This window comes from Ranitomeya variabilis, chromosome 6 (assembly GCF_051348905.1).
Source record: "Ranitomeya variabilis isolate aRanVar5 chromosome 6, aRanVar5.hap1, whole genome shotgun sequence".
In the NCBI taxonomy this organism is placed as follows: domain Eukaryota; kingdom Metazoa; phylum Chordata; class Amphibia; order Anura; family Dendrobatidae; genus Ranitomeya; species Ranitomeya variabilis.
The window spans coordinates 339,735,043-339,748,054 of NC_135237.1; the positions used below are offsets into that span (position 1 = coordinate 339,735,043).

General features: G+C 41.2%; 1 protein-coding gene across 1 annotated transcript in view; it reads right to left on the reverse strand.

Moving 5' to 3' along the window:
- Nucleotides 1–443: 443 nt before the first annotated feature.
- The window catches only part of LOC143783275 (uncharacterized), a 99,525-nt gene continuing 86,956 nt past the window's right edge, over nt 444–13,012 (reverse strand). Inside the window, exons 5-7 of the mRNA XM_077271687.1 lie at nt 6,644–6,780; nt 4,764–4,814; nt 444–486 (exon numbers count right to left, since the gene is read on the reverse strand). Of these exons, the coding sequence (XP_077127802.1) occupies nt 444–486; nt 4,764–4,814; nt 6,644–6,780 (231 nt within the window). The remainder of the gene's footprint in view (nt 487–4,763; nt 4,815–6,643; nt 6,781–13,012) is intronic.

The following is a 13,012-nucleotide window of genomic DNA, read 5'->3' on the forward strand; positions in this document are numbered from 1 at the left end:
GCAACATTTATGCAAGGAAGCAAATGCAATCTTGCAGAATTAAAGAGCCTTAGAATTATTTGTGCTGTTTAAATGTGCAGGAAAGGAATTGCGTTAGGAAATGAGGCAATCATCCAGAACTCTTCATTTCTTCTGTTACTTAATTAGAAAATGAGTTTGGTCTAAAGAAGGGAAAAGATTAGTGTTGTGTGGTGAAATTGCTAAACGTATTTTCAATGTGAACGGGTTTTGGATGGATATATGTATATTTATTTTACTTATATACTCTCCAATGAGTGACATGATATCATTCATGTAAACGAAAGGGAAAAAGCACAAATTATTACTTTTTTATGTCCTAAAAAACAAAGTGAATGAAAACAATGCAGTGATAGAAAGGTAATCGTTTACATTAACGCAATTAAATAATGCATTAATATTTAATTTGTATGCAAATATCCTCTTCAAAGAGGAATACGATTGATAAGATGTGCAACATACCTAATTCTAGAATTAAAATATTTATGGTTTAATTTATAAAAAAGTTATTGACTTAGATACTGGACAGATTTAATTTTATATATACCGTATATACACTGCTCAAAGAAATAAAGGGAGCACTTAAACAACAGAGTATAACACCAAGTAAATCAAACTTCTGTGAAATCAAACCTCTGTGAAATCAAACTGTCCACTTAGAAAGCAACACTGTTTGACAATCAGTTTCACATGCTGTTGTGCAAATGGAATAGACAACAGATGGAAATTATTGGCAATTATCAAGATACACTCAATAAAGGAGTGGTTCTGCAGGTGGGGACCACAGACCACATCTCAGTACCAATGCTTTCTGGCTGATGTTTTGGTCACTTTTGAATGTTGGTTGTGCTTTCACACTTGTGGTGGCATGAGACAGACTCTACAACCCACAAGTGGCTCAAATAGTGCAGCTCATCCAGAATGGCACATCAATGCGAACTGTGGCAAAGTATGCTGTGTCTGTCAGTGTAGTGTCCAGAGGCTGGAGGCGCTACCAGGAGACAGGCCAGTACACCAGGAGACATGGAGGCCACAAATGTGCATGTGTCTGCACAAACGGTTAGAAACCGACTCCATGAGGATGGACTGAGTGTCCGATGTCCACAGATGGGGGTTATGCTCACAGCCCAACACTGTTCAGGATGCTTGGCATTTGCCACAGAACACCAGAATTGGCAAATTCACCACTGGCACCCTGTGCTCTTTACAGATGAAAGCAGGTTCACATTGAGAACATGTGACAGACGTGACAGAGTCTGGATATGCCATGGAAAGTGATCTGCTGCCTGCAACATCCTTCAGCATGACCGGTTTGGCAGTGAGTCAGTAATGGTGTTGTGTGGCATTTCTTTGGAGGGCCGCACAGCCCTCTATCTGCTCGCTAGAGATAGCCTGACTGCCATTAGGTACCAAGATGAGATCATCAGACCCCTTGGGAGACCATATGCTGGTGTTGTTGGCCCTGGGTTCTTCCTAATGCAGGACAAAGACAGACCTCATGTGGCTGGAGTATGTCAGCAGTTCCTGCAAGAAGAAGGCATTAAAGCTATGGACTGGCTCGCCCGTTCCCCAGTTGGTGGATGCTTTAGTCTAGGTCTGGGAGGAGATCCATCAGGAGACCATCCGCCCCCTCATCAGGAGCATGCCTAGGTGTTGTACAGTAGGTAGGTCATACAGGCACGTGGAGGCCGCACACAATACTGAGCACCTTTTCCTTGTCATGAGGCATTTCCACTGAAGTTGGATCAACCTGTAATTTGATTTTCCACTTTGATTTTGAGTATCATTCCAAATCCAGACCTCCATGGGATATTCATTTTGATTTACATTGATAATTGTTATGTTTTATTGTTCTGAACACATTCCACTATGCAATGAATACAAATTTTCAACTGGAATATTTCATTCAGAGTTATCTAGGATGTGGTATTTTAGTGTTCCCTTTATTTTTTTGAGCTTTGTATATAGATACACATATTTATAATCTAGCAATGACATATTCAATAATGTACAAAATGTTAAGAGAAAATACAGGCAACACTCTAAAGAATGTCCAAATATTATTTTTATTGTGAAAGTAACTTCTGGTCCACACTAACACTTGTGTGATCCTACGAGTCTGACTTGAAGTCAAGTGACCCAGAAGAGGACCAGAGTGACATTGGGAAACTGGGTAAGATAGCAATCCAGAAGTACTTTAATAAAACTACACTACTTTATATACATACTCAGAAAGGTTTAGGAGATAAAATTCATGTGGGGAGTGATTCCTTAAAAGGAACATGACAGCAGGGTCGACATATAAATTCATGCCTGCATTTGTCTTTTAAAGCTTTTTACAGGTAACATCACTGTATGGGACAAGTTTGCAGTATAAAATGACTCTCACCATATGAATAGGGATGGGCAAACCCGAACTGCAAAGTTTGGGACCATACCGAACACATAGTGTTTTGTCACACGGTCCCAAACACGGGTTTCCATGGGAAGTCCATGATACAGTTTGGGTCCAGTTTGGGCAGTAAAAAAAACTTGAAAATGAATAATAAACATTATAATTATACTTACCTGTCCAGCGAAGCGTCCTCCCATCACGTTGTATCCTTGCTTCATCTGCTTCCAGGGCTGCTAATTACCTTCGGACTTGACACCCATAATGTGGTGGTGCACCATTTTGGGTGTCAGGTCCGAGCATTCCTACATGAACAATTTCCTGGAAAGTGGACTAATCCTAGTGGGCCAGTTGAATGGCCATCAATGTCTCCTGATCTGACCCCCTTAGACTTTTATCTTTGGAGTCATCTGAAGGCAATTGTCTATGCTGTGAAGATACAAGATGTGCAGCATCTGAAACAACGGATACTGGAAGCCTGTGCTAGCATTTATTCTGCAGTGTTGCTATCAGTGTGTCAAAAGTGAGAGAAGAGGGTTGCATTGACAATCCAATACAATGGGCAGCACTTTGAACACATTTTATAAGTGGTCATAAACTTGTAAATAACTCATGAAAGAATAAAGTTAGATTAAAACCAAGCACACCTCTGTTTTTCTTGTGAAATTCTCAATAAGTTTGATGTGTCACATGACCCTCTTCCCATTGAAAAAAATAGTTGGATCAAAAGTGGCTGACTTCAAAATGGCCACCGTGGTCACCACCCATCTTGAGAAGTTTTCCCCATCCCATATACTAATGTGCCACAAACAGGAAGTTGATATCACCAACCATTCTCATTTTATTTAGGTGTATCCATATAAATGGCCCACCCGGTATAGTTGTATTAAAGTACTTATGTCTGTCATCTTCCCCGCTTTCCAACACTAATCTGGCCCACATAATTTCATATCAGATTCGCCGGATCACACATGGGTTTGTGCATGGACTGGAAGTTGCCTTCCGAATGCAAGTCAATGGAACCTTGTTTTTTGTTCTGAGGCTTCATAAACTTATATAGATTGAGGCAGCACAGCACTGCACAACGACTGCTGTGTAAGTCAGCAAAGGAGAGGTGTGGTCATGTGTCCCAGAAGAGGATTAAAGTGATGGTGAGAACTGGGAGAGACGGTGTTCAATAAATATTTTCATTCTATTGCACCCCACTACATTCATATTTAGAAAGGTTTTTTGTGCTTCTTTAAGATTATTACAAATACATGTCAATTTGGTTTAAAACTTTTTTTTAGGATTTTACGAGGACAAAAAGATGCAAAATTCCAGTTTGATTGGAGTATTTGTAAACTTTAGACACTGACAAAATATTTGCCCTTATCATGTAAAATTCTGATCTGTGAACTTTTTATAGAAACATTTTTATTACTTTCAGACACTTATGTACATATTTAAATGCTGGATAATGCATTTCATAAAGCGTAACTCTATTTTTAATTTTTATTTAATAAATCAAGAGTACGCATGAAAATAAGTTACTTTGCGAAGCATTTTATTAGATAAATTTGCTTTTTTTCTGCCTGAATTGATCATTCTTATCAAAATTTTGAATTCTGAGGTAAAATCTATATTGAGTGAAGACATTGTCCCATTACTAAGATAGAAGATGGTAGCTGCAACTGATGAGATTCTATGTAGAATTCACCTTCAATCCACATAGAATATCATTAGTGGCAGCTGCCATCTCCTCTCTCAGTAATGGGACACTCTGTCTTCACTGAGTACAGATAATAAAAGTTAAAGTTCCATAGAGGAACTACGTAAAAAAGTTAAAAAAAAGATAAAAAATTGTAAAAATATATTTAAAAAAAATCACAAAGTAAAGAACAAAAACAAAGGAAAAAATTGTTATAGCAATAAATAGGTATATTTATGTAAAACTAAAAATAAATAACGTATACATATTTGGTATCACCCCGCCCTATAAAGCTGTCCCTCTAGTTAACATTTTCAGTGATGAACGCAAAAAAAAGTAAATAAAACACCTGGAAAAAAGCTCTTACAGTATAGTGATACAAAGACATTTCTTTTTTATAAAATAGTTTTTACTGTGTAAAAGAGGAAAAATATATAAAAAATTATATAAATGTGGAATTGCTTTAACTGTACAGACCTAAAAAATAAAGCTGAGTTATTAATTTGACCATATGGTGAATAGCATAATAAAGAAACAATTCCTGGATTTCTTGTTTTTGTTCATACTGCCTACTAAAATCCAAATAGAAAATGATAAAAAAAAGTTGTCTGAAAATAGAACCAATAAAAACGTCAACTTGTCTCACAAAAAACAAGAACTCACATGACTGTTTGCAGAAATATAGAAGTGTTATAGATCTCAAATACGGCAGTGCTAAAACAAGCAAACAAAAGCATTTTTTAGTGTGAAATAGCAGAAAAAAATAAAAAATGCTGGTATTTCTGTAATCGCACCAACCCAGAGAATAAAGTCTTCTAATCATTTATACCGCATGTTTAAGACCTAAAAAAAATAAAACCAATTCTAGACCTGCTGTTGATTTGTTCATTTTTCCTCCCAAAGACTGCAGTAATAGTTCACTCACCCTTGCGCATAAATCAGAGGAGTGCTATCTGAGTGCAGTTAGGGGCTCTGTATTTTGGGTCCATAAACTATTCTATAATAATTTGTTCTCCAAGAGTCAAATAGCGCTTGTTCCTCCCGAATCTCGCCGTCTGGCTAAGCAGTACTGTACAGCCTCATATGGGGTATTGCCAACTCAACAGAAATTGTGTGACAAATTCTGGTGCCATTTTTACCCATTCACTCTTGTGAAAATTTTATATCTGGGGCTAAAACAAAACTTGTGGTAAAAATATAATTATTTTTTCTTCACTTCCCAATGACATAGAATTCTGTGACCCACACGTTGTGTAAATATGGTCACTCTACCCATAAATTAATTAATTGAGAGATGTAGTTTGACAGCCTGAACACATGCAGGGATTGCCTGTTTGTTAAGAAATCCCCATATGTGTTCATGCTGTCTTACAAATGCAAATCATGCAGCCACGGGTCGCGAACATAATTCAACCATAAGAAGACGCTATCCAAGCACATTCACCCATTACTACAGCTCACTACACCTACTGATAAGTTCCTTCAGGGGTGTAGTTTCCAAAATGGGGTCACTTTTGGGAGGGTTCCACTGTTTAGGCACATCAGTGGCTTTGCAAACATGACAATTTTGCAGAAGTTGAATGGTTCTCCGAACCCTGCTGTGCGCCCAAACAATAGTTTTCCACCACATATGGGGTATCGGTGTACTCAGGAGAGACTGCACAACAAATTGTCTGGTTCATTTTCTTCTGTTATGCTTTTCAAAATGCAAAGCTTGAAGCTAAATCAATATTTTTGTAGGAAATAGTAGAATTTTCATTTATTTCTTCAACATTGCTTTAATTCCGGTGAGGTTCCTAAAAGGTTGAAAAACTTCTTAAGTGTGGTTTTAAGCACTTTGAGGGCTGAAGTTTTTAAAATGGTGTCCCTTTAAGATATTTTCTGTCACATAGGCTCGTCAAAGTCATTTCAAATGTGTTGTGGTCCCTAAAAAAATTGGTTTTGTAAATATTGCTGGAATAATGAGAAATTGCTGATAAACTATTAACCCTTCAAATTTCCTAACAAAAAAAATGTGCTGATGTGAAGGAGACATGGTAAATGTTATTTATTAATAGTGGTATAACTATCTGGTTTAGGAGCATAAAAATTGAAAGTTTGAAAATTGCAAAATATGGAAAAACATTTTTTTCAATTTGCTTTATATTTTTGTAAATAAATGCAAAAAATATCAACCAAAATTTACCACTAGCATAAAGTACAACATGTCACAAAAAAAAAAAAAAATCTTCGAGTCACTGTGATACGCTGAAGCATTCTAGAATTATTACATCATAAAATGAGACTGGTCAGAATTAAAAAAACTGTCCAGGTCAGGAAGGTAAAAACAGGCTGTGGTTGAAGGGGTTGAAAAAACTTTTGAGCTTAGACATTTTCAATCTCTAAAACTGTTGATAAGTCAAACATATACAAACATTTGCAAACTAATTTCAGCATCTAGTAAGTAACCTTTTGTATCTATTTTCTATAATTTGGATATACTTCAGCAACAGTCAGTGTGAAATTGGAAACAAATACCACTTTGCACTGCAAATGCATCTTACCATACTGAATATTGATGCTTCTCCAGCTCATCTAAGTAAGAAGTACTTGTTGAGTATTTATCTCTTTGCTTATGTTCATCTGTTTCAATTTTTGGAATTTGCTGAAAATGTTTTTCAGGGGATTCTTTTCTTTTTCTCTGCAAAAAATTATATAATACAAGGAAATAAAAGCACTGTTAGTATAAATGGCATACACCTGTATTGCTCCAAAGTGTTGTCATCTATGGTAAAGATCACTCCCCCATCACTCAACTGAGACAGCCCTGACCAAAATCACTAATGACCTACTTACAGCCAAAGCTAACAGACAATACTCTGTACTCCTCATTCTAGACCTGTCCTCTGCTTTTTACACAGTTGACCACTGCCTCCTACTACAGATCCTCTCCTCCTTTGGCATCAAAGACCTCGCCCTATCCTGGATCTCCTCATACCTTTCCAACTGCACATTCAGCGTCTCCCACTCCCACACTACCTCCTCATCCCACCCTCTCTCTGTTGGAGTTCCCCAAGACTCTGTTCTAGGACCCCTACTCTTCTCAATCTACACACTTGGCCTGGGACAACTCATAAAGTCCCATGGATTCCAGTACCACCTTCATGCTGATGACACTCAGATCTAACTTTCTGGGCTAGACGTCACCTCTCTGCTGTCCAGAATCCCGGAGTGTCTATCAGCCATATCCTCCTTTTTCTCCTCTCGCTTTCTCAAACTCAATGTGGACAAATCTGAACTCATCATCTTTCCTCCATCTCATAGATCTTCCATACCTGACCTATCAATCGCAATTAAAGACAACACACTTTCCCCCGTACCGGAAGTCCGCTGCCTCAGAGTAGCACTTGACTCTGCCCTGTCCTTCAAACTGCACATCCAAGCTCTCTCCACCTCCTGTCACCTCCAGCTCAAAAATATCTCCAGAATCCATACTTTCCTCAATGTCAATCTACTATAATGCTTGTGCATGCCCTCATCATCTCCCGCCTTGACTACTGCAACATTCTTTTCTGTGGCCTCCCTGGTAACACCCTTGCACCTCTCCAGTCCATCCTTAACTCTGCTGCCTGACTAATTCATCTCTCTCCTCGCTACTCCTCCACTTCCTCTCTCTGCAAATCTCTTCACTGGCTCCCATTCCCTCAGTGTATTCTGTTCAAATTACTAATACTGACCTACAAAGCCATCCATAACCTGTCTCCTCCATATATCTCTGAACTAATCTACCGATATCTTCCCTCACTTAATCTCCGGTCCTCCCAAGACCTCCTTCTCTCCTCAACACTTATCTGCTCCTCACCCAACCGCCTCCAAGACTTCTCCAGAATATCCCCCATCCTCTGGAATTCTTTGCCCCAACACATCTGACTATCAACCACATTCGGATCCTTACAAAGATATAGAATAGCCCCCCACAAATATTAACGGTGAGTTAAGGGGAAAGCACAAACGCAGAGATGAAATTAGATTTAGCAAATGAGGCCCGCTAACACTAGAAAGCAGAAAATAGAAAGGGAACTGTGCGGTCAATTAAAAACCCTATTCAAAATATCCACGCAGAGATCGCTCGAGCCCCCGCACCAACTAACGGTGCGGGGGAAGCAACTCTGTACCCCAGAGCAAACCAGCAGAAGAAATCACATATTAGATAGCTGGACTAAACTCATCATACACAGAAATCATATTGCAGACTGATGAGCAAAAAATAATTAAACAGAACTTAGCTTCTCCTGAAGAGACTGAAACCGAAGATAATCAGGAGTAATCAGAATAGCACTGAGTACATTGACAGCCGGCAACAAGTGGAAGTGAAACAGAGCTAAACAGGAAACTCCCAAGTGAATAACGAGGCAGCTGATCAGCCACAGACCCGCAGGATAACAAACAAAGCCACCAGGGGGAGCCCAAAACAAAAGTCACACAATACCACCTGTGACCACAAGAGGGAGCCTGAAAACAGAGTTCACAACAGTACCCCCCCCTTGAGGAGGGGTCACTGAACCCTCATCTAAACCCCCAGGGCGATCAGGGTGAGCCACATGGAAGGCACGAACCAAATCGGCTGCATGAACATCAGAGGCGACAACCCAGGAATTATCCTCCTGACCATAACCCTTCCATTTAACCAAATACTGAAGCCTTCGTCTAGAAATACGAGAATCCAAGATCTTCTCCACCACGTATTCCAATTCTCCCTCAACCAGCACAGGGGCAGGAGGCTCAACCGGAGGACCCACAGGCACCACATACCTCCGCAACAACGACCGATGAAACACATTATGAATAGCAAACGATGCTGGGAGGTCCAAACGAAATGACACAGGGTTAAGGACTTCCAAAATCTTATAAGGACCGATAAACCGAGGCTTGAACTTAGGAGAGGAGACCTTCATAGGAACAAAGCGAGAAGACAACCACACCAAGTCCCCAACGCGAAGTTGGCAAAGCGCTGAGCCTTCTCTTGTGACAGCTTCAAATTGTCCACAACATGATTCCAAATCTGATGCAACCTATCCACCACAACATCCACTCCAGGACAGTCAGAAGGCTCCACCTGACCCGAGGAAAAACAAGGATGAAACCCCGAATTACAAAAAAAAAGGAGAAACCAAAGTAGCAGAACTAGCCTGATTATTAAGGGCAAACTCGGCCAATGGCAAAAAAGTCACCCAGTCGTCCTGATCAGCAGAAACAAAACATCTCAAATAGGTTTCCAAGGTCTGATTAGTTCGTTCGGTTTGGCCATTCGTCTGAGGATGGAAGGCCGACGAAAAAGACAAATCAATGCCCATCTTAGCGCAAAAGGTCCGCCAAAATCTAGACACAAACTGGGATCCTCTGTCGGAAACAATATTTTCAGGGATCCCATGCAAATGAACCACATTTTGAAAAAACAGCGGAACCAACTCGGAGGAGGAAGGCAACTTAGGCAAGGGCACCAAATGGACCATCTTAGAAAAACGATCACACACCACCCAGATGACAGACATTCTCTGAGAGACAGGGAGATCCGAAATAAAATCCATGGAAATGTGCGTCCAAGGCCTCTTCGGGACAGGCAAAGGTAACAGCAAACCACTGGCACGAGAACAGCAAGGCTTAGCCCGAGCACAAATTCCACAAGAATGCACAAAGGAACGCACATCCCGCGACAAGGAAGGCCACCAAAAGGACCTGGCCACCAAATCTCTGGTACCAAATATTCCAGGATGGCCCGCCAACATCGAAGAATGAACCTCGGAAATAACTCTGCTGGTCCATCTATCCGGGACAAACAGTCTCTCCGGTGGACAACGGTCAGGTCTATCCGCCTGAAACTCCTGCAGCACTCGTCGCAAATCTGGGGAGATGGCAGACAAAATCACCCCTTCTCTGAGAATACCAGCCGGCTCTGAATCTCCAGGAGAGTAAGGCACAAAACTCCTAGAAAGAGCATCAGCCTTCACATTCTTCGAACCAGGCAGGTACGAGACCACGAAATCAAAACGAGAGAAAAACAACGACCAACGAGCCTGTCTAGGATTCAGCCGCTTGGCCGACTCGAGATAAATCAGATTCTTGTGATCAGTCAAGACCACCACACGATGCTTAGCTCCCTCGAGCCAATGTCGCTACTCCTCAAATGCCCACTTCATAGCCAACAACTCCCGATTACCGACATCATAATTCCGCTCGGCAGGCGAAAACTTTCTTGAAAAGAAAGCACATGGCTTCATCACAGAGCCATCGGCGCTTCTCTGCGACAAAACAGCCCCCGCTCCAATCTCGGAAGCATCAACCTCGACCTGGAAAGGAAGAGAGACATCTGGCTGACATAAGACCGGAGCCGAAGAAAACCGGCGCTTCAGCTCCCGAAAGGCCTCCACAGCCGCAGGAGACCAGTTAGTAACATCAGAACCTTTCTTGGTCAAATCCGTCAAAGGCTTAACAACACCAGAAAAATTAGCGATGAAGCGACGGTAATAATTAGCAAAACCCAAGAACTTCTGAAGACTCTTAACAGATGTAGGCTGCGTCCAGTCATGAATATCCTGAACCTTGACTGGGTCCATCTCAATAGTAGAAGGAGAAAAAATGAAACCCAAAAAAGAAACCTTCTGGACTCCAAAAAGACATTTTGAGCCCTTCACAAAAAAAGCATTGACACGCAGGACCTGAAACACCATCCTGACCTGCTTAACATGGGACTCCCAATCATCAGAAAAAAACAGAATATCATCCAGATACACAATCATAAATTTATCCAGATATTCGCGGAAGATGTCGTGCATAAAAGACTGAAAGACAGAAGGAGCGTTAGAAAGTCCAAAAGGCATCACCAAGTACTCAAAATGGCCTTCGGGCGTATTAAATGCAGTTTTCCATTCATCACCCTGCTTAATACGCACAAGGTTATACGAACCACGAAGATCTATCTTGGTGAATCAACTAGACCACTTAATGCGAGCAAACAGATCAGATAACAATGGCAAAGGATACTGAAATTTGACCGTGATTTTATTTAGAAGGCGATAATCAATACAAGGTCTCAGAGAACCATCCTTCTTAGCCACAAAAAAGAACCCCGCACCAAGAGGGGAGGAGGAGGGGCGAATAAGTCCTTTCTCCAAAGACTCCTTTATATAACTCCGCATGGCAGCATGCTCCGGCACTGACAAATTGAAAAGTCGTCCCTTAGGAAACTTACTACCAGGAATCAAATTTATAGCACAATCACAATCCCTATGAGGAGGTAGAGAACTGAGTTTGGGCTCATCAAATACATCCTGGTAGTCTGACAAAAACGCAGGGACTTCAGAAGGAGTGGATGAAGCAATTGACACCACAGGAGCGTCGCCATGAATTCCCTGACAACCCCAACTTGACACAGACATTGCTTTCCAATCCAGGACTGGATTATGAGTCTCCAACCATGGCAGACCCAACACGACAACATCATGCAAATTATTCAGCACAAGAAAGCGAATCACCTCCTGATGAACAGGAGTCATGCACATGGTCACTTGTGTCCAGTACTGAGGTTTATTCGTAGCCAATGGCATAGCATCAATTCCCCTTAGTGGAATAGGGAATTTTAAAGGCTCCAAAACAAAACCACAGCGCCTGGCAAATGACAAGTCCATCAGACTCAGGGCAGCACCTGAATCTACAAAAGCCATAACCGGGTAAGATGACAAGGAACAAATCAGGGTAACAGACAAAATGAACTTAGGCTGTAAAGTACCAATGGTGACAGATTTATCAACCTTTTTTTTGTGCTTAGAGCATGCTGAGATAACATGAGCTGAGTCACCACAGTAAAAGCACAACCCATTTTGCCGTCTATAATTTTGCCGTTCACTTCTGGTCAGAATTCTATCACATTGCATAGACTCAGGTGTCTGTTCAGAAGACACCGCCAAATAGTGCACAGGTTTGCGCTCCCGTAGGGAACCCCACCATGACATTCTTAATGGCCTCAGAAAGACCTTTTCTGAAATTTGCAGCCAGGGCACACTCATTCCACTGAGTAAGCACCGACCATTTCCGAAATTTCTGGCAGTACACCTCTGCTTCATCTTGCCCCTGAGAGAGGGCCAACAATGCTTTTTCAGCTTGGTTCTCAAGATTAGGTTCCTCAGAGCAATCCAAGGGCCAAAAAAACGCATCAACACTGAGCAATGCCGGATCCCCTGGCGCCAATGCGAAGGCCCAATCTTGAGGGTCACCACGCAAGAAAGAAATTATAATTTTAACTTGCTGAACGGAATCACCAGAGGAACGAGGTATCAAAGAAATAAACAATTTACAATTGTTCTTAAAATTCAGGAACCTAGATCTATCTCCAGAAAACAACTCCGGAATAGGTATTCTAGGCTCTGACATAGGACTGTGAACAACAAAATCCTGAATACTTTGTACCCTTGCAGCAAGATGATCTACACTGGAGGCCAAACTCTGAATATCCATATCAGCAGCTGAGTTCAGAGCCACACCAAGATTAAGAGGAGGAGAGAAGCTAGACACACAGCAGCTAGACACACGGCAAAAAAAAAAAAAAAAAAATTCTCAAGGCTTCTTTTCTCCTGCTTCTGCCATGCAATTAACACTTTACCGGCCGGCTGTACTGTTATGATCCTAGTGGCAAGGATCGCAAGCAGGACTAGCTAAGTAACTAAACCGACTACAAACTCTGGGGAAGTGGTAACTGAATTGACCGCAACCTGATCCTATCCGCAAACAACTATAGGCAGCCGTGGAACGTTACCTGAAAATCCTAGACATCTCTTCACGGCCTGAGAAACTGACTATTCCTAGAGGGAACGAAAGTCCTCACTTGCCTCAGTGAAATGACCCCAAAGATATAGAATAGCCCCCCACAAATATTAACG